This window comes from Sapajus apella, unplaced genomic scaffold, assembly GCF_009761245.1.
Source record: "Sapajus apella isolate SASKATOON/1434 unplaced genomic scaffold, GSC_monkey_1.0 scaffold27, whole genome shotgun sequence".
Classification (NCBI taxonomy): domain Eukaryota; kingdom Metazoa; phylum Chordata; class Mammalia; order Primates; family Cebidae; genus Sapajus; species Sapajus apella.
This window is the reverse complement of record NW_022436967.1, coordinates 25083752-25103970: the sequence shown is the minus strand read 5'-3', so window position 1 is coordinate 25103970 and position 20219 is coordinate 25083752. Positions and strand designations below refer to the sequence as shown.

Here is a 20219-nt window from a genome sequence, read left to right as displayed (position 1 = left end):
GATGAGGTATCTACGGTGTTAATTTGACATTTCAACAAAGTTAAATTTGTTTAATGAATTAGGCCTTTCTGGGTACAGTGTACTGCTTTGTCAAAAAAAAGTTTTGTTATCTTTTCATATATCCCAAAATAATCTAACTCTTATTTGAGTAATTTTTGAAGTTCATTTTTTGAGTAATTAAAGCTAGCATAACCTGTATTTATATTACCTGTTGTCAGCTTTACATAAAAAAAAAAGGTAAGGTAATGACCTCCCCAAGGTTCTGTTATCATAATAATCATCATTATTGGCTGATATATTTTAGGGACTGAATTAGGTTTTGGCTATTCTAAGAATTGTTAAGGCATGTTTTCTACCTTCAAGTGAATTAAAATTTTGTTCTGGAAATAGGATATATGACTTCCTCTCTCTCTCTTTCTGTTTCCTTACACAAACATGCACACACACACACACACATACACACTAGTTTATATTATGTTACAGGTAGATATTTGTATGAAAATGTATATGTACAATGAAATATATAGGTTCCCTATGACTGAAGAGAGATACATTTTATATACATATTAATTATAAAGAAAACAACCTCTCTCCTTTGTATGTTGGCCAGAATAATTTTGACATACCAATGATCTCTTTTATTTAGAAGGTTAATTAAACTTACTGTAATTACAGGGGATATTGAAATATATTGCTACAGGTTTTCCATTAAAAAATACTGAAATAACTTTCATGGATAACTTATATAATAATTAAAGCTTATGTATTGCTTCATATAAAATCTTTTCCTCACAGAGAAGAGTAAAATTATAGTTTCTTATTTCTTTTTATTTTTCCTTTTGTTGAGATGAAGTCTGGCTCTGTCATCCAGGCTGGAGTGCAGTGGTGCAATCTTGGCTTATGGCAACCTCCGCCTCCCAGGTGCAAGTGATTCTCCTGCCTCAGCCTCCTGAGTAGCTGGGATTATAGGCACCCACCACCAAGCCCAGCTAATTTTGTACATATATATTAGTAGAGACAGGGTTTCACCATATTGGCCAGGCTGGTGTCAATCTCCTGACCTCAGGTGATCTGCCCAGCTTGGCCTCCCAAAATGCTGGGATTACAGCCATGAGCCACTGCACCTATAGTTTACTTCTAAAAAAAAAGAATATTAGTGTTTCTATGTAGTTAGTATCAGCAAGATTCTAATTTCTTTCTGTATTTAATTTCTTTAGTAATGTCATAATTGTCATTTGTCTGTTGACCTAATCAAATTTAGAGAAGGTAGAGCGGCAGAGCCTGTCTAGTCAAGTGTACTGCTGAGTTCATTAGTTATCCATGACTTCAGCTATAAGACAGCAATGATACAGACACACTTTACTCATTAACCCTTAGAAAGAGTTAGGCATTATTTGATTTTATTGTGGATATTTGATAGAATTATGAAGGAAATTAAAAAAAAATAGAGACAAAGTCTTACTATGTTGTCCAGGCTGGTCTCAAACTCTAGGAGCTTGAATGATCCTCTTGCCTCAGCCTCTCAAAGTGCTCGGATATTAGGCATGAGCCACCACATCCAGTGAGTAAAGGAAACTTTGAAAAATAATTTTAATTTTAGGCAATGAGTTTCAGGTGAATTAATAAGATAGCAGATACATATTTTGCTAATTAAGATTTGAAATCAAGTGTTAAAATTTAGTAAGTCGGGAAAAAAATTTACTTGATCCCCAATTTTCACTAGTTTAATTCATGTCAATCAATGCTGCTTGACATTCCTATTGGCCAATTTCAACCTGTTGAACATCTTCCTTTATATTGTTTCATTTCCACAAAGACTTATCTATCTATTCTTTGCCACATACTGTGCTGGACAGTGGAAACAAAGTTGAGTAAGTCATGGACTATTTCTACCTTGCAGGGCCAGGCCAACTAGGGATATAGACATGTAAACAGATAAATCGGGGACCCCACTTGAGCCATGCACAACATCTTTCACAGTGCTATGCTTGTACCTCACAGTCAAAACATATTCACAAATGATTGAATGTTTAGGGTGTTGGGGACCCCAGAGTAAATGGACTTGGTCAAACTTAAGGATAGATTTAAGGCAGTGTCCTGAAGAACCTATCCTTGCCTCTGGGAAATAGACTCACAGGCCCCACTTAATACAAATTCCTTTAAAAGTCAAATAATAAAAGACAACTGGTGAAGAATTCTTTATTGTTTCTTAAACCTGGCTTAAGCCTGATTTTTCTTTTAAAAGAAGATCTTGGGCATCTGGGCCAAAGATTTGTTCCATGAGATGAATTAACTAACCTTGCTTTTGTTTTTAGTTATGTTTAAATTAGGAATTTCCTTACTTTTCAAATTTCTCTTTAGAGTTGATGCCAGTACTCTTACCCCAACAAATCAAGAATTTGTTTTGAAAGCTGCCTCAGAAGAAGTTCAGATATTCTTTGAAATGCAGTAATAACTACAGAGATTTTTATTGACAGAGTTCCAACAGAAGAATTTTGTAGTATAAGCTAAGTTTTTTTTTTTAAGGCAGTGCAAGCTACAAATACTTGATTTGCTCATCTTTTTTTCTACTCCATGAACTACGTACTATAATTAATCAAACACATTTAAATCCTATCCTATCTTTTACATTTTAGTGTAAAATTATGTAAATACTATAGCTTCCATAGAATTCAAATTGAATAGCCCAAACATTCCTGACATTTATAGTTCATAGCACAATGGTAAATTTAGAAACTTACAGCAGGTCACATCCAATGATGATAAAGTGGCATCTCAGTTGTGCCCTGGTCTTATGGGAAAAGTGGGAAAATATCAGCTGCATGATATTAGTGAGAAAACTAATTCTGAGTTTGTGAGAAAACTCCTGCACAAAATTTTGTTTCAGTCTCATGTGTTTGTGTGTGTGTATGTGTGTGTGTGCATGTGTGTGTATGCACTGCAATTTCTTATTCTCACTGCTTAGCATTTCATGAAAGATGTTATTGATAGGTCAACGTTATTCCCTTCCAGGGGCATTACAAGAGGGCCTTCCTTATTCTTAGGACATTCAGGAGCAGAGAAATGGGAAGGAGTGAAGCAAAGTCTAGTGTCTAAAGAAAAACTGGGTCATCCCCCAGAGGTTACTCTATGGCTGCTATCTTTAGTCCATGCCTCTCTCTTGGACATTTTAGTGTTGCATTTTTAATTCCCTACTCTACAGTGACCAGCACTTCAAATTTAATCAGTTAAAAACCAAACTGTGTTCTTTTCTCCAATTTTAGGGTGTTCTATTCCCCTAAATTATTGATCTTTATTGAAAGTGTCACTCATATGCAAAAGCCAGAGGTCCCCAACTTTTCCCTAGTTTCTTCTTTTCCATAAGCTTTCAAAGTCAATTTCCCCAAGTTTCGTAGCCTTTTTTCCCCTATATATGACAAATCCCTTCTTGTTTTCGCATGTTCCTGATGACACTCCTCACCAGGACTACCAAATAGTATGCCAAGTTTTCTCATGAATACCATGTTTTTTTTTTTTTAACTTTACTTTAAGCTCAGGGGTGCTAGTGCAGGTTTGTTATATAGGAACTTGTGACATGGGGGTTTGTTGTACAGATTACTTCATCACTCAGGTATTAAGCCTAATATCATTATTTATTTATCTTGATCCTCTTCCTCCTCCCATGCTCCACCCTCTGAAAGGCCCCGGTGTGCGTTGTTCTCCTCTATGTGTCCATGTGTTCTTACCATTTAACTCCCACGTATAAGAAAACATGTGGTGTTTAGTTTTCCGTTCTTGTGTTAGTTTACTGAAGATAATGGCCTCCAGCTCCATCTATGTCCTTGCAAAGGACATGATATTGTTCTTTTTTTTTTGGCTGCATAGCATTCCATGGTGTATATGTGCCACATTTTCTTTATGCAATCTATCATTGATGGGCATTTGGGTTGATTCCATGTCTTTTCTACTGTGAATAGTGCTGCAATGAACATACACATGCATGATACTTTATAATAGAATGATATATATATATATATTCCTTTGGGTATATACCCAGTAATGGGATTGCTGGATTGAATGGTATTTCTGTCTTTAGGTCTCCGTGGAATCCCGATACCATTTTCCACAATGGCTGAACTAATTTATACTCCCACCAAGAGTGTATAAACATTTCTTTTTATTCACAACCTTGCCAGCATCTGTTATTTTTTGATTTTTTAATAGCCATTCTGACTGGCATTATATGGTATCTTAGATCACTGTGGTTTTGATTTGCATTTCTCTAATGATCTCTGATCTTGAGCTTTTTTTCATATGATTGTTGGTTGCATGCATGTCTTCCTTTAAAAAGTGTCTGTTCATATCCTTTGCCCACTTTTTTATGGGCTTGTTTTTTTCTTGTAAATTTAAGTTTATCATAGATGCTAGATATTAGACCTTTGTCAGATGCATAGTTTGTAAAAATTTTCTCCCATTCTATAGGTTGTCTGTTTACTTTGTTGATCATTTCTTTTGGTATGCAGAAGTTCTTTAGTTTAATTAGATTCATTTGTCAGTTTTTGCTTTTATTGCAATTACTCTTGGCATCTTCACCATGACATTTTCATCTGTTCCTGTGTCCTGAGTGGTATTGCCTATGTTGTCTTCCAGGGTTTATATAGTTTTGTGTTTTACATTTAAGTCTTTCATCCATCTGGAGTATATTTTTGTATATGATGTAAGGAAGGGATCCATTTTCAATCTTCTGCATGTGGCTAGCCAGTTATCCCAACATCATTGATCAAATAGGGACTTTTTTTCCCATTGATTGTTTTTGGTAGGTTTGTCAAAGATCAGATGGTTGTAGATATGCAGTCTTATTTCTGGGTTCTCTATTCTGTTCCATCGGTCTATGTGTCTGTTTTTGTACCAGTACCATGCTATATTGATTACTGTATTCCTGTAGTATAGTTTGAAGTTGGGTAGAATGATGCCTCTAGCTTTGTTTTTTTGCTTAGCATTTCCTTGAACACCGTGCTTTTTCCCCTCCAACTCATCCTCCATCCTTATCCTCATCACATACTAGAGTGGTAATTTAAAAATGGACATTCCAATCTTGCCTTTTCCTGTCTTTTATTTATGGTGTAACACTCAATCTCCCTGTTAGGACATACAAAACGTTAATGGTCTGGGCCCTAATTTACTTTTAGAATTTTAATTCTTTCCTGTTTCCAATATGATCTTTATAACTCACTTATACTGAATTTATAGTTTTCTCTATGGTGTGTTCTTTCATGCCCCTGTGACATTGCACTTGCTATTCCCTGGGCTGGCTATGTTTTCCACCTGAATTATCAGCAGGAAACTTTATTAAACACTATATTGCAATATCTATTCTAAATGTAAATAGTAAAATAAATTTGTAAAACAAACACCTATTGCTTAGACTACTGCCTCTACATGGATCCCTTGGATCCACTTTTCCCACTTCTATTCATGGTCTATCTTGTAGCTAAAGTTTTTTGTTTTTTTTTTTTTTTAAGTTTTTAAAGTTTTAAGTTTTACAAAACTAAAAAAAAAAAAAAAAACAAAAAACTTAAAAAATCATAAAATCTTTGACAGGATGAATCATGTTTATTTTATTTCTTCTACATTCAATCCCTAGCATCTAACACAGTGCCTAGTATGTAGTAGGTACTGCAAAAATAATTATTTGATTCTCAGCTAAATAATTCATTGTTAAAGACAGATTAAGTTATTTTAACTATTTATCATAAAATAACCCACTGTTTGACTGATTTATTTTCACTTGAGAAATTGAAAACTATAGTATTTTTCCATTATGTTTACATATTTAGATAGATACAGCTAGATCCTTCCAGTAATTTAATCAAGTCAACTCAGTGAGTTAAACTGGAAAGCAATTTTTTTATACAGTACACATATTACATATTCTTTAGTTTCATAAAAAATTTTACATTTAAAAGATTTGTTGACACTGTTGTGCACCACTGGGCTGGCATGATGGGAGTGAGAAAAAAGATGCAAAATGCCTTTATATGTATCTTATTAGAATTGGAATTTTTGCTTCTAAAGTTCACCATTTGTTCTCAGTGTCCATGTAACTTGTTGCAAATATGCAAAAGATGCTAAAAGCTGTGCATCCTCATTTGTGACTCACATACTTTGGAGAATGGGGTGAATGAATAAGTTCTCAAAAATTATATACACATTAGAAAAATGGGCTTTTGGCATCTTACAGATGACAATGAAACTTTTTAAAAAATAAAAATCCCAGCTTTATGGAGATATATTTCAGATATTATACAATTCACCCATTTAAAGTGTATAATCCAATGATTGTTAGCATGTTCACAGAGTTGTGCAACCGACACCACATTCAATTTCATAACATCTTTGTCACTCCAAAAAGAAACTTTGTAATCGTCAGTAGTCATTCTCCATTTCTCTACCCACTCCCTCTTGTCTTCCCCATGGCACCTTCTGGCCCCAGGCAATCACTTACCTACTTTTCATCTCTGTATTCTTGTCTATTCTGGACATTTTTTATATCAACATTAAACTTAAATAACAGTTTAATAAAAGGGACTAACACACTAATGATTTCTATAAACAGCATAATTTTCATGCCCACATTCTTGATACCCAGTAAGTAGAAAGTTTTTTTTTTTTTTTTAATTAGAAACTCCAAGGATGGCACAAACAGAATTATTAGGTCTATTATTTCCAGAAAATTAAAATATTGCCCTGGGACAAGAAATGATACTAATTGCTATGTTATGTGGGAGTAGTTATTAATATTGCAGAACTTATGTAGTAAAAAAAGTAAAAATTGAAAAATTCGAGTTGAGTAACTGATGCATTGCTCTAAACTGGCCTTTGTTTTGAAAACAGGATAAATTAGTTCAGCATTGCATTTAATCAAGTAGAGTCAGGTCATCCCACTGTGGTTAAGCTATGATTAAGTGATATCTCCTAGGAAAAGCAATCACATATGTATGTATGTATATATGTGTGTATATATATATATATTAAAAGTACAGGTTTTTCATTTGTAACAGTCTAATGTATGTTAGTCTATATGTTATATACATTAGTCTAATATATATGTATGTGTATATATATGTATGTGTGTGTTTATACATATATATGTGTGTGTGTATGTGTGTATATATATATATATAATTAGACTGTTACAAATGAAAAGCCTGTATTTCCATGTGCATCTTCATGGGGCCACATTAAGATCAACAGTGTGAGAAGATGTACCATGATAGAAAAATATATGCAAGTTCTTTTAAAATAGTGTCCATACTCAAAGTAATTGTGAAGCTTTTATTTTAAGAATGTATTTTTTGTTCAATCTTGAATAATTTAGTGCTAAACAAGTAATCTGCTTTTTAGTGTGTGCAGCCCATGGGGTACTGTCAGCACCTCATCTGTGTTGTGTCACGAAGCCGCTTCTGATTGAGTGATGTCTGCTTCAAAGCAGATGGTCTCTGAAGTTGAAGAATAAGGAGACCAATGGGGATAAAAATGTGGTGCCTACCTCAAGGGGGCAATAGTAAATTAACACTGTAGGATGTGGATGCGTAGCCTAATGAAAAATTGATGAAAGATTTTTTTCATTTGGTTGGGTTTGTTTTTCATATCCTGACAGTTCTAAAAGCCTTGAAGGGAGGCTAAGACCTAATTCAGGTTCATTTATCCTAATCCCTAAGTATTGCAGTGGGACGAACTCTAACGTATCTTTTCTTAACGTTCTGTAATATTTTAACATGCTGATTAGGGAATGAAAAGAGTTTTGTATAGAGAATATTTCTTAAAGAAAGAATTAAATAAACTGCTGTTACCGAATGATCTCAAAAGTTCTCTCTTTCTTCCCTTGACCCAAATGTTGTTATAGATGGTTGTAATTCACTTATAAAACCAACCTTCTTTTATTTTTATGACCAGTGATGATCCAAAAGGAAATTCCTTTGGAAATTTGTGTACGATATGTAAAAACTCTATGAGCTCTTCCATGTTTGAGCTTATATTCATTTAAGGCATGTTGACTTTTAGATGCTGGCAGAACATTTTTACAGAGATATCTAGCTAATTGAAAATTGGGAAAGAGATTGGGTCTGTGATACAAATTGTTTTAAAAATAATTTTTTCATTATTTTATACACAGCTAATAACAGTTGGAGATCCTAAAGCAATAATTGAGACCTATTTAGAATTCAATCATATATAGATGCTATTGGCATTATTAAACACCCAGTGTGGAGCTCTGAAATTTGATGTTTTCTATTGTTGACATGAAGAAGTACAGATTTCCATGTTACTCTGGTTATTAAAAATATTAGGGCAAATTATCTGGAAACCATAATAGTCAACATTAGACTTGTATAATATTTTTCTTTCCTTTACATTGTCAGCATTTTGAACATAAAACAGTAAACAGAACTTTTCAAATGTATCTGTTCAAAAAGTACGGTTAGAGGTTGTATGTGGAATTACTATGAGATTTTAAGATACGTCCACACCAAGAGGAACCAGTATCAAAAATGAAGGAATCCTACTCTCCTAGTTCATATGTTACTCTCTAGAAGCATGATAGGCTCGTTAAGGAGGAATATTAACTTTTGCTACAGAGTTTAATGGCTAAAGAAACTAAGGTGCTTACCTAACTGAAGCAGTAATGTCTTCAATCTGTGTAACTGAGGCCTCTCAAACAGTATCTTATTTCTTAAAAAAATCTGAAGCATTAGATATGTTTAGTTTTAACATGGACCTCAAATTGTTATTTAATCTGACATCTGACCTAAAGCAGAATGTTTCCCTTATTACTCTGATTTTCTTAGCAGAAATTTGGAAATGTTGTGATACAAGTCACAAATATTTTCATCTACAAACTTACCATGTTCCTATTCAAATTCAGAAAATATTGGTATGTGTTCAGTGATAGAATTTCTGAGTTCTGTAGGCATTTCAGAGTTATCACACCTGGAGTACAAGTAATCAAAACCTATTGATTTTGCTCCTTACCAGAACTTCAAATTTTAAATTCACCGTAAAGTTCAACAGGAAACTAACAGAATAATAAACACCTAAGAAAGTTTTCACTTATCTTTGTTAAAGTTCCGATTTTAGTGAAAGTGTTGGCTGCCTTATTGTCATAAATGTTTTAGTAACTGGCCTAGTTATAAACGCATTTCATGAAACCAAACTAATATCCACACAACGAACTTACTTTTTAAGTCATACTTCTAATATGTCATGAAATACCAGCTACAGATTTCATATTTCTTCAGTTTAATAATTCTTCAAACATGAATATATATTTATGCTCATGTGTGTGTGTATGTGTGTATACATGTACTTTCTAACATTTGGGTGTTGAACAATGAGAACACATGGACACAGGGAGGGGAGCACTACACACTGGGGTCAGTTGGGGGGAAATAGGAGAGGGAGGGTGGGGGGTGGGAAGCTGGGGAGAGATAGCAAGGGGAGAAATGCCAGATGTAGGTGATGGGGAGGAAGGCAGCAAATCACACTGCCACGTGTGTTCCTATGCAACAATTTTGCATGTTCTTCACATGTACCCCAAAATGTAAAATGCAATAAAATAAATAAATGGGAAAAAAAAAAAAGAATGGAGACATGAAAAAAATGAGGGAAGAAAATAACAAACAAGCAGCCAACCAATATTTCATTTAAACCTGTAAGTAGGTGTGATGTGGTACTGATGAGTGTATATTTTGTGTATTTAAAGTGGATAGTTCTATAAATGTTTATTAAGTTTAAAAAAAAAAGTATATAGAGAATGTGAAGTATAAAACAGTTATCAAAGAGATTTCATTAGAAATATCTTTTCTAGTTAACAACTTTTGTTTTTAATAGTTTAGGGTTTTTTGGACGTTTTTGGTAATTGTCATTTACTAGAGAATAGCATTACGTTGTTAATATTTTGATTCAATTTTCAGAAAAGTAAATACCATCAAAAAATGAGTGTTCAGAACTTTTTAATGTATAAAATTATCTCTGATAACTTACTTCACTTTTATTTATCCCGGAAAATTTAACAACTGAGATCTCTGAACCAGATCTGGTCTTCTTGAATTTGTAGTGACGATGTTGAAGAACAGGGGAGTAATGCTATTTATACAATATGTACCAAGCATAATAAAAGTGGAATAACCTTCACTAATGCTAAGTGAAGAGTATAATTCATGTATAATCAATTAGAATTATGTAATTTTTATAATTACAAAGCCTCATGAATATCAGAACAACTAATTAAAAATCCTCCAGAGTTTTATTCTTAGTAAGCATTCTTTTGAGCTAAAGAACAAAATTTTATGTATTTAGTAATCTGCATTGTCTCTTAGACTGTACCATAAATATACAATACAATTTCCATTAAAAATATCATGTAAAATTGCATTTAAAAATTGCCTCCAGTCTGAAAAAAGGTAATGCTTTTGAATACTAATTTTTCAATCTATTTACTTGTCTGTGATTTTGTCATCAGTTTACAAATTAGGAATAACTTATTTTTCAGGACTAACCTAGCTAATTTTTTAAAAAGTACATTTTATTGTACTTTAGGTTCTGGGGTACATGTGCAGAACATGCAGGATTGTTGCATAGGTACATACATGGCAATGTGGTTTGCTGCCTCCATCCCCATCACCTATATCTGGCATTTCTCCCCATGTTATCGCTCCCCAACTTCCTACCCCCTGCTGTCCCTCTCCTAGTCCCCCTCAACATCCCAGTGTGTGATGCTCCCCTCCCTCTGTCTGTGTGTTCTCATTGTTCAACACCCACCTATGAGGGAAAACTGCGGTGTTGGATTTTCTTTTCTTGTGTCAGTTTGCTGAGAATGATGGTTTCCAGATTCATCCATATCCCTACAAAGGACACAAACTCATGGTTTTTTATGGCTACATAGTATTCCATGGTGTATATGTGCCACCAGTCTATCATCTTGCCCAGTCTATCATCAATGGGCATTTGGGTTGGTTCCAGGTCTTTGCTATTGTAAACAGTGCCACAATGAACATACTTGTGCATGTGTCTTTATAACAGTATGATTTATAATCCTTTTAATATATACTCAGTAATGGGATTGCTGGGGCAAATGGAATTTCTATTTCTAGGTCCTTGAGGAATTGCCACACTGTCTTCCACAATGGTTGAACTAATTTACACTCCCACCAATAGTGTAAAAGTGTTCCTATTTCTCCACATCCTCTCCAGCATCTGTTGTCTCCAGATTTTTTAATGATTGCCATTCTAACTGGAGTGAGATGGTATCTCAATGTGGTTTTGATTTGCATTTCTCTAATGACCAGTGATGATGAGCATTTTTTCATATGTTTGTTGGCCTCATGTATGTCTTCTTTTGAAGAGTGTCTGTTTATGTCCTTTACCCACTTTCAAATGGGTTTGTTTGTTTTTTTCTTGTAAATCTGCTTTAGTTCTTTGTAGATTCTGGGTATTAGCCCTTTGTCAGATGGGTAGCTTGCAAAATTTTTTTCCCATTCTGTTGGTTGCAGGTTCACTCTCATGATTGTTTCTTTTGCTGTGCAGAAGCTGTGTAGTTTAATTAGGTCCCATTGGTCTATTTTGGCTTTTGTTGCCAATGCTTTTGTTGTTTTAGTCATGAAGTCCTTGCCTATGCCTATGTCCTGAATGCTTTTGCCTAGGTTCCTTCTAGTGTTTTTATGGTGTTAGGTCTTATGTTTAAGTCTTTAATCCATCTGGAGTTAATTTTAGTGTAAGGTGTCAGGAAGGGGACCAGTTTCAGCTTTCTGCACATGGCTAGCCAGTTTTCACACCATTTATTAAACAGGGAATCCTTTCCCCATTGCTTGTTTTTGTCTGGTTTGTCAAAGATCAGATGGTTGTAGATGTATGGCATTCCCTGAAGGTCTCTGTTCTGTTCCATTGGTCTATATCTCTGTTTTGGTTCATGTACCATGCTGTTTTGATTACTGTAGCCTTGTAGTATAGTTTGAAGTCAAGTAATATGATACCTCCAGCTTTGTTCTTTTTGCTTAGGATTGTCTTGGCTATGCGGCCTCTCTTTTGCTTCTATATGAAATTTAAGATTTTTTTTCCAGTTCTGTGAAGAGGGTCATAGGTAGCTTGATGGGGATAGCATTCAGTTTTTGAATTTTAATAAATGAAATGAAAGACATGTCCTTTTTTGTGTCTGACCTTTTTTGCTTAGCATTATCTTTGTGAGGTCTATTGATGGTGCATGTAGATATGGTTCATTCATTCCTATTTTCACTGCTGTATAATATTCCAGTTTTATTCTCTTTTAAAGTTTAAGAATTTTGTAAATGAATTCATGAATCTCAACATAATATTGCAAAATAATCTTAATTAATACTTTGAAAGAGATGGAATTCGGTATGCTGTAGGTGGTTCTTATTTTTCATGGTTGGTATCTTAGGGAAAGCATAGATAAGTGATATAATTTATCTAGTGTGCTAGCAAAAAATAATGTTAAAATGTAATACTAAGTTAAGGGAAAAATTGCTGTCTTTATATGAAAATGAAATTTCAAATCATCCCTTGCTTAAAATATTCAGGTAGAATTTATTTAGTTAGATATTGTTCTGATTACAATTCTCAATTTTGTGTTATTAATTATCTTAAGTAGCATTCAGAAGTAAAAATATAAACACTTAAGTTTACTCTACCTTCTCCCCATAACTAAAGCATTTATAGAGTTCACTTTTATGTCTGAACCAATTTTCTTAACACATAGGCCGTTGGATTAAGAACACTCTTTTGGGAAGAAGTTGCATTTACTCTCTCTGAAGATTAGAGGACCTGTCAGTAATGTTCATTTAGTAGCAATCTAAAGAGCTATTGAAGGACACTGTAAATGTAGGTTAACCTACATGCTTGAGCCAGAGTGTACAAATTTATGATTTATAAATTGGTGGCAGCTGAATAGAAATTGTCAAGTGGGATTTTGCAGTGTAAATTGTTTTATATCACTTATGTGTTCTGACTGCAGGAAAGAAACTTGTGCAATTCTTTCCAAAAAATTCTAATATACCCAGCATGCAGTTCTTGGTTGCCCCAAATTGTTGGTTTTTGACAAGATAGCGATAATGATGTGAGCTATTGAAAGAGCTGAATTAATTAAACAATGGAGCAGTCCCTTGTTTGTACAGAAGTACAATTCTGTAAGTACAAGCATTCAGATATCACAAAGAGACTTCTCTGCAGCATTGTCATCACGGGAGACAGACCACACCCAGTTCTGATTCATTTTGTCCCTTGCACCTGTACATCTCCATGTATTTTTAAGTGCTCTGGTATAGCTTAGGCCTGCTGGCAACACAGCAATATCAGGAACCTTCACATTTGAAGAAGGTCATGTGTGTGCCTTGATAATTTGATTTATTGTTATGATTTTGCATTTATCCCTGACAAGAAAAACCACTAATATAAAACAAACTCAGTAAGTGTCCTTTGTGCCTGTCACTGGTCTAAGCATGTTCACATCATCATATTTTTCCTTATCAATTCTATAAAGTACATTTACTTTTTGGGATATACAATGACCCAAGATCAGACAAGTCATGATTTGCTAGACATGGATTTTAACTTATCCTACATTCCTAGGAAGAGACCTAAGAAATTGTAAATGTTCCTTATTATCCTGGTATTCTTATTAAAGTTTCCCTCTCAAGTGACATTACTAAGCTTTATTTATTTGTATTGCTATAAAAATGCAGGTCTCAGAGTAGGCAGGTAAATGACCCTGTTTTTACAAAGGAATGACTGCTTCCTAAGAAAATAAGCAGATTCCTCAAATTCCACAAGAAATATGTGCTTTACTTAAGGTTAGCCAGTCAGCAAATATGTGTGTAGGGTGCAACATAAGCTGAAGACTGATGGGAGGTGTTTAGTGCCACTCTTTCAAGGCCAGTTGGGGCTGCTCGTTGGGCCACCCTTTTAGAGAAGTGGTTCTCAAACTTGAATAATCTATTGATTTCTTTTAAAGTATATTAAAAAATTATGACCTCCAGTGTTATTTTTATTATAGTGTTAATGTAAATATTAAAAACATAAAACCACATAAAACTCCTTAAATTCTTGTGCCAATATAAAAAGAAGCTTTGACAAATTAGGTAAAACTTAGTAACATAAATTTTATAGTGTTATTCAAATAAAGGACATAAATTTAATACAATGAATAGAAATGTCTAAAACTAAATTTGACATACTATGTTTAGCAATAAAAGATATAACCTCCAACTTCTATATTTAATTAGTTTCTGAATTTTATTCCCATAAAAATGATTTAAAGAATACCTTTTTTGTAAGTACGTTGTGCAAACTATTCTTAATAACTTTAAGATGTCAGTTCCTACTTCAGGCTAATAAAACTTAAAGCTATCAGATAATAGCTTTAAGAAAATATAATCTTTGAAAGCTCTCTTTATTTGCTTGGATAGGAAATTTCTATTGGGATAGAGTTGTATACTCAAACCAATAAAAGCTAAAATTGAAAACTGAAAAAATGTTTCACTGTGGATTTTCTGTTACACTCACTGCTAATGATCAGTGCAAGTTGAACCATATGAAGACAGCATCTGAGCACATGTTAATATGCTGACTGCTGCTGCTCAGGCACTTTTGGCTCATCATGTTCTGCCATGTATGATAAGCAGATTCTCTGATGATTCTTGTCTTTCTACTACAGCAAAACATTCTGTCTATATGCATCTGTATATCATTTGGACTTTACTTGTTATGCACTGAGTTATAAACACAAAGGCATATACTGAAATTATGTGGTTATACTCACGTACAGGGTAGCCATGTAGAGGACCTGGTATATGCTATTATTTTCTTTATTAGGTTATTATTGAAATGTAAACAGAGAATTAAAAACTTAAAAAACTTGTGGCAAGCTCATGGACCCCTATGGGTACACCCCTAGAGCCTTTGGGACAGCACTCTTTTGGAATATAATGTGGCTCTATGAATGCACATTCCTTCCTGCCTTTCAAGTCCACACTGCTGGGTGCTAAGAAAGTTGTTCTGTTTTTCTAACATTCAGATACAAGACAACATACAGAACTGTGTCAAGAAGAATTTAAAGGGAAATTTTTCTTTCTCGGCCTGAGATGTCACTCCAGGGTTATAAAGGGGGCAAGTTTTAATGACATCCATCTGTTGCAGATTAAAATAGGTGGGGCTCAGCATTGGAATTCCTTGTCCAGAGTTTGACTATGGGCATAAGCACAATTGGTTTTAGGATCTGCGTGTCCTAGGGACACAAAGCAGCAAGGCAGAGAGAGAATAGTCTTATATTCGTCCGACTTTCTCCCAAAGGAGCTGCTTTTGCCTCATTTTCTCTTTATTATGCTTTTATGTGTGAAATCTACTGGTTGAGCAAAGAAAACAATCTATTTTAAAAGGATGCTTTTCCTCCTACTTATCCTTGATTTGAAAAATCTTGCTTTATCGTAATCAGTGGGAAACACAGCATGGCAAACACATTGCTGTATCTCTCTCTATGAATGTTTGAATCCTCTTTCATCTCTGTATTGATTGAAGATAACCAGGATAACCACTGTTTATCCAAAGCGCTTGTGTCAAAAGCTTTAATCACAGATTGACCTCATTGTAGGGTATGATGTGCCTGTGTTTGTATGGAACGGGGAGAAGTATATTTCTATGCAAGCATATACATTTGAACTTCAATAATGTCAACATTCACACATAAATTTTAAAACCCCATTTTATTTCTGTCCATGAAATTCACATTCTTGGACTATTTGATAATAGTATTTCCATGTAATGCATTTTCTCACTGTGGGGGAAACTAAATCCCTTACAGGGTTCTAGAAGAATTCAACTTATACGAAGGTCTATGACTCAACTGCTGAAGTGGTTCTTGGCAGGATGGCTCAGATATTACATTTCCATTGGACCCAGCCCCTTCAGAACAATGAAAGCATTGTTTTCTAAAATTCTAAAGATTTTCTGTAACTTTGACATGCATCCACTTTTTAAAAGTCTGATTCAGAAAAGAGAAAACCAGTTACGAACACTTTTTGTTACTCTATAACATCAAAAGCAATTCTCAATGTCATGTCCAATCCCCAGAGAAGGTTCAAAGGCCATCTATGACATAGTCCTCAGCAATACCTGAGGCCCCACGAGACCATCATCAGCTGCTCCAGGCTTCTGCAGTGCTTTTTCTAGGTGTCTCTTCATCCCTTTCAGGTTAGGGTCTTCCTCTGGCTCCACCTGTTCACAGCATTCTTTTTTATAGGAACAGTAAAGCAACTTGATCTTTTGCTGAGTTTAATCATGTTAGGCATTTAGAGGGAGACAGACAATTGGCTTCTTAATGCAAAGCATCCTTTATCACCTGTTTGTTTTCTCATTCTCAGATGAATGTGCTTCTGAGTAGTTTGTCTCAGTTTGGCTCTTAATTTTTCTAGGTGCATGTAGATGGGTGATAGCTATGAGGGTAGGGAGGGCAGTCAAGAATTTCTTCTCCAGTTGAGGCACTTTATTTAGCAAGTGCCATGATTAACAGAGTAAATCTGTAGAACAAAGATATAACTGTGGCTAACACAGAGGAAACAAACCTATAGCTCACAGGCCAGAAATCTGTAGTAATATCCATTGTGATATTTTAAGGTGTTGGATAGGATAGCAGATAAAACTTACAGCTCTAAACTGATAAACATAAATTAAATTTTAGGTCTTCTACTAAATAAATATGTGTAAATATGTGACTTTGGAAATTTCTAAATATCTTTCCTCATCTATTAAATGGGCATAAGAATAGTTTTTTTTCTCATAGTATTATTGTATTTGTGATATAATACATGTGACTCCTTTAGCTCTGTTCCTGACCCACAGTAAACACTCAGTAAATGCTACCTATAAGCATTTCCTTTATGTACAAATTGGAAGCACTTTCTAGGAACAGCCTCTAATACAATATATAGCACATGGATTTGTTTTGGAAAAACTTTATAACAGGAATAATATGTTCATATTTTATATCTGTATCCTAATAATATTTAAGTTCTGTTGTTTTATAGTAACATTAATATTTCTTGTGAGATGTTAACATAATACATAGTATTATAATTCACTTTTAAGTGCTGTGACAACAAACCTGAACGTAGGAAATCTTGGAATTTAGCATTTGCTGCAAACAGCAAAATACATTTCACAGAATAGTCATTTAAATATGAGTCACAGTTCAGTTGCTACAGCACTGCAGATATTCTTGGGGCACTCTGCCATCGGCACAGGCTTCAGAAAGGATGAAGAGTGAAGAACAGTGTGATATTAATCATACAATGAAGCATTTCTAAAGAATCAGGGCATGAATTCCGGTTGTGTAGATTTCAGTCACACCTTTCAACTCTTAATAAATAATCTATCTCATTTATAAACATATAAGCCACTTGGTATTTGGGTTAAAAGTGAGGTAATTTAGTTCTGTAGTTTTCAGTCTTCCCATGTGTAAATCATTTTAACAGTTTGCAAGTAATTCCATATTTGAAACTTCCAGAGAAATACTTCCATTTCTATCTCCGTACAACACCACGGATCATAATAAATAGCTGATAGAGTGTGCCAAGAGGTTCCTGCCAAGTACATTCTTTGAGGGAGGGAGGCAGTGTAGCCTAGTGAGGAGAATGTTTGATTGAGTCATCAAACCTTCATCTCACTTCCTAATAGGTAAATTATGTCTCTTTTTATGCTACCATTTTCCATTTTCTCTTTAGTCAGATATTATATCACAAGAAAAATTATAACAGTTATGCAGGTGTCTTGGGACCTAGCAAAAGTTTGTCATCATTATTATGTTAAGGTTTAAAAGTTAGACTTCATAACCAAGCCAGAGGGATAGCATGATTGCAACTGTGCATCTGGAGCAACTCTCTTTAGGACTTTTCACGGGCAGAATTCAGCTGATTCTCCCAGCATCTGATTTTAAGAAGAGTGTGGGAAGATGAGAAACTTAAAAAGCAGTCTCCCCATCCACAGTGACTATCTTTACCGAAAGATTTTAGTCTGGTATTATGTCAGCTGGTTCAAATTTGATCATGTTTTCCCAAAATCACTGGGATCACAAAATTTGCATCAGCCCAGTCCACACCTGCCAAGTAGTGTTATCCTCTTTCTTCAAAGCACCCTTGGAGCTTTCTGTTATTCACTTATAATGAGACCAGATGACTGGCAAGTGACCCATACTCAGTGTCCTCCCTCAGAAGCATCTGAAAACCAACAGGAAAGAAAGAGAAAGAAAAAACAGTAGCTTTAATTTCTTTAGCTTTCTGATTCTTTTTTGACTTGACGCTAAGCTCAGTATAAAGTTGTTAGAATCTTGAAGCTAAAATGAATAATAGCAGTATCAATACATCTTCAAATGTGGCTGAAGATTTTGAATAAAGTAGTAACAGTTATTCCCATTTTAATGGTTCTTTTATACTCTAAAATACTGACTTTTAATGTACTTAACTCTCTAGAAGTATTGTGAAGTTGCTACCTTACACAGTGAATGTTTATTCAATGTTTTACACTCAGTATTATTGAAATTTTTCCAACTAAAGCTTTTCTGACTTCAGTGTAAACATCCTTGTCTTTCTGTATTCGATACATTTTTGTTTCATCGATAGTTCACTAAAAGTCTTTTCTTTTTCTTACAGTCTGACAGCAATGCAAGCTTTCTCCGTGCTGCCAGAGCAGGCAACCTGGACAAAGTTGTGGAATATCTGAAGGGGGGCATAGACATCAATACCTGCAATCAGGTAAGAAAATGGCAGCTGGCTGTGTGTTGTACAATGAAGAAACACTCATTACATTCTCAGAGCCAAAAATTATTTGTGTCTTTATTAAAAATACTGAAATATCAGTGACTCAGACTCCTGAAGCCCTATTTTTGTTCCCTTACCAACTTATTTAGAGCTAATGTTGCTGAAAAGTAGATAGATCAATTTTGTTTATGAAATGATCTGGGCCACCTTTAGTTGGAATTTTGACCAAAAATGATGTTTTACTTCTCATTTATCATTTAGTAATCCAGATCTTGGCTTCTTTCCTTCTCTACTATATGCACTTTACTCATGGGAAACTAATTACAATTCAGTATAGAGAAATAAGAGGATAAAATTTTCTCCTTATTAATTTTAAAATATGGCTTATAATGTTAGAAATTTGAATATTATTTTAATTATCTATTCATAATGTTCATTTAATAAGGATTTTAGAGAATATTATATACTTTGGATATTATTTGGTATCAATATTCACACATTTGTGCTATTTTTGACTAAGATTTTTACATCATGAATTAAAGTGTCTAGTGGACTGCAGTATTCACTTGAACGCTAAATGTTGTGTTGTGTGTGTTGTGTGTGTGTTTGACAGAGACCTAACTAGTGAATAATTCTGACTAATTTTAAGTTAAAAGGAGGTAAATGTCATTACTGGATTCTAAATTATATGTTAATTCTTTTTTCTACATCCTGGTATATATTGAACCCAGTTGTGTTTAACTTATAGGCCACTAAAATTAGTAAATCTTTCAAAAACAGCTCTTCAAAAACTGAACCTGGTTTCTTATCCTCAAACTTACTGTACTTCCAAATTCCCACCTGCTGATTTCCTCAGCAATGCGCCGTTCCAACCCACCTGTTTCCCATTCCTCATCTTTCCCCCTCTCCAGCCATCACTTCTCTCTTTGTTCACTTTCTGCATCCGGATTACATGAGCTCGGATCACCTTGTAGTACTTAACAGAGTTGTCATAACAGCCTTCTTATTAGGTTCTGTCTTCAGTCTTGTCCACTCTGATCAATTCTCCACACAATGCCTTGAGTGATAAATAAAATAAAAAATGAGATTACAACACTTACTTCCTCCCCAAACTTTCCATGGCTACCAATGCCCAGATCAGTGAGGTGGTTGTATCAAAATCATCTGCAGGCTTTTGCAGAGGGTACAGGATTTCCCTCCTTCCACTTCAGTCACTGGCATAGAGAGCACTGTCACTGATGTCAATATTTCTTATATTTTAGGGGAGGGTGTCTCTTATCATGAAAACATGTTGAGAGCTACTTGATGTTGGGAAAGGCATTCTGCTGTGGCCCTGAGAAGTCCTGCAGATACTTTCAGGAATAACAAGAATGAAAGACTTTAGGATTGCTTTTGATCTGGGCCATTTCTCAGGATGGT

General features: G+C 34.5%; 1 protein-coding gene across 50 annotated transcripts in view; it reads left to right on the top strand.

Moving 5' to 3' along the window:
* The window catches only part of ANK2 (ankyrin 2), a 675434-nt gene that overhangs the window by 454582 nt on the left and 200633 nt on the right, over positions 1-20219 (top strand). For all 50 annotated transcript variants that reach the window (XM_032292510.1, XM_032292509.1, XM_032292511.1 and 47 more), the window contains one exon: positions 18693-18794. In XM_032292510.1, the coding sequence (XP_032148401.1) occupies positions 18693-18794 (102 nt within the window). The remainder of the gene's footprint in view (positions 1-18692; positions 18795-20219) is intronic.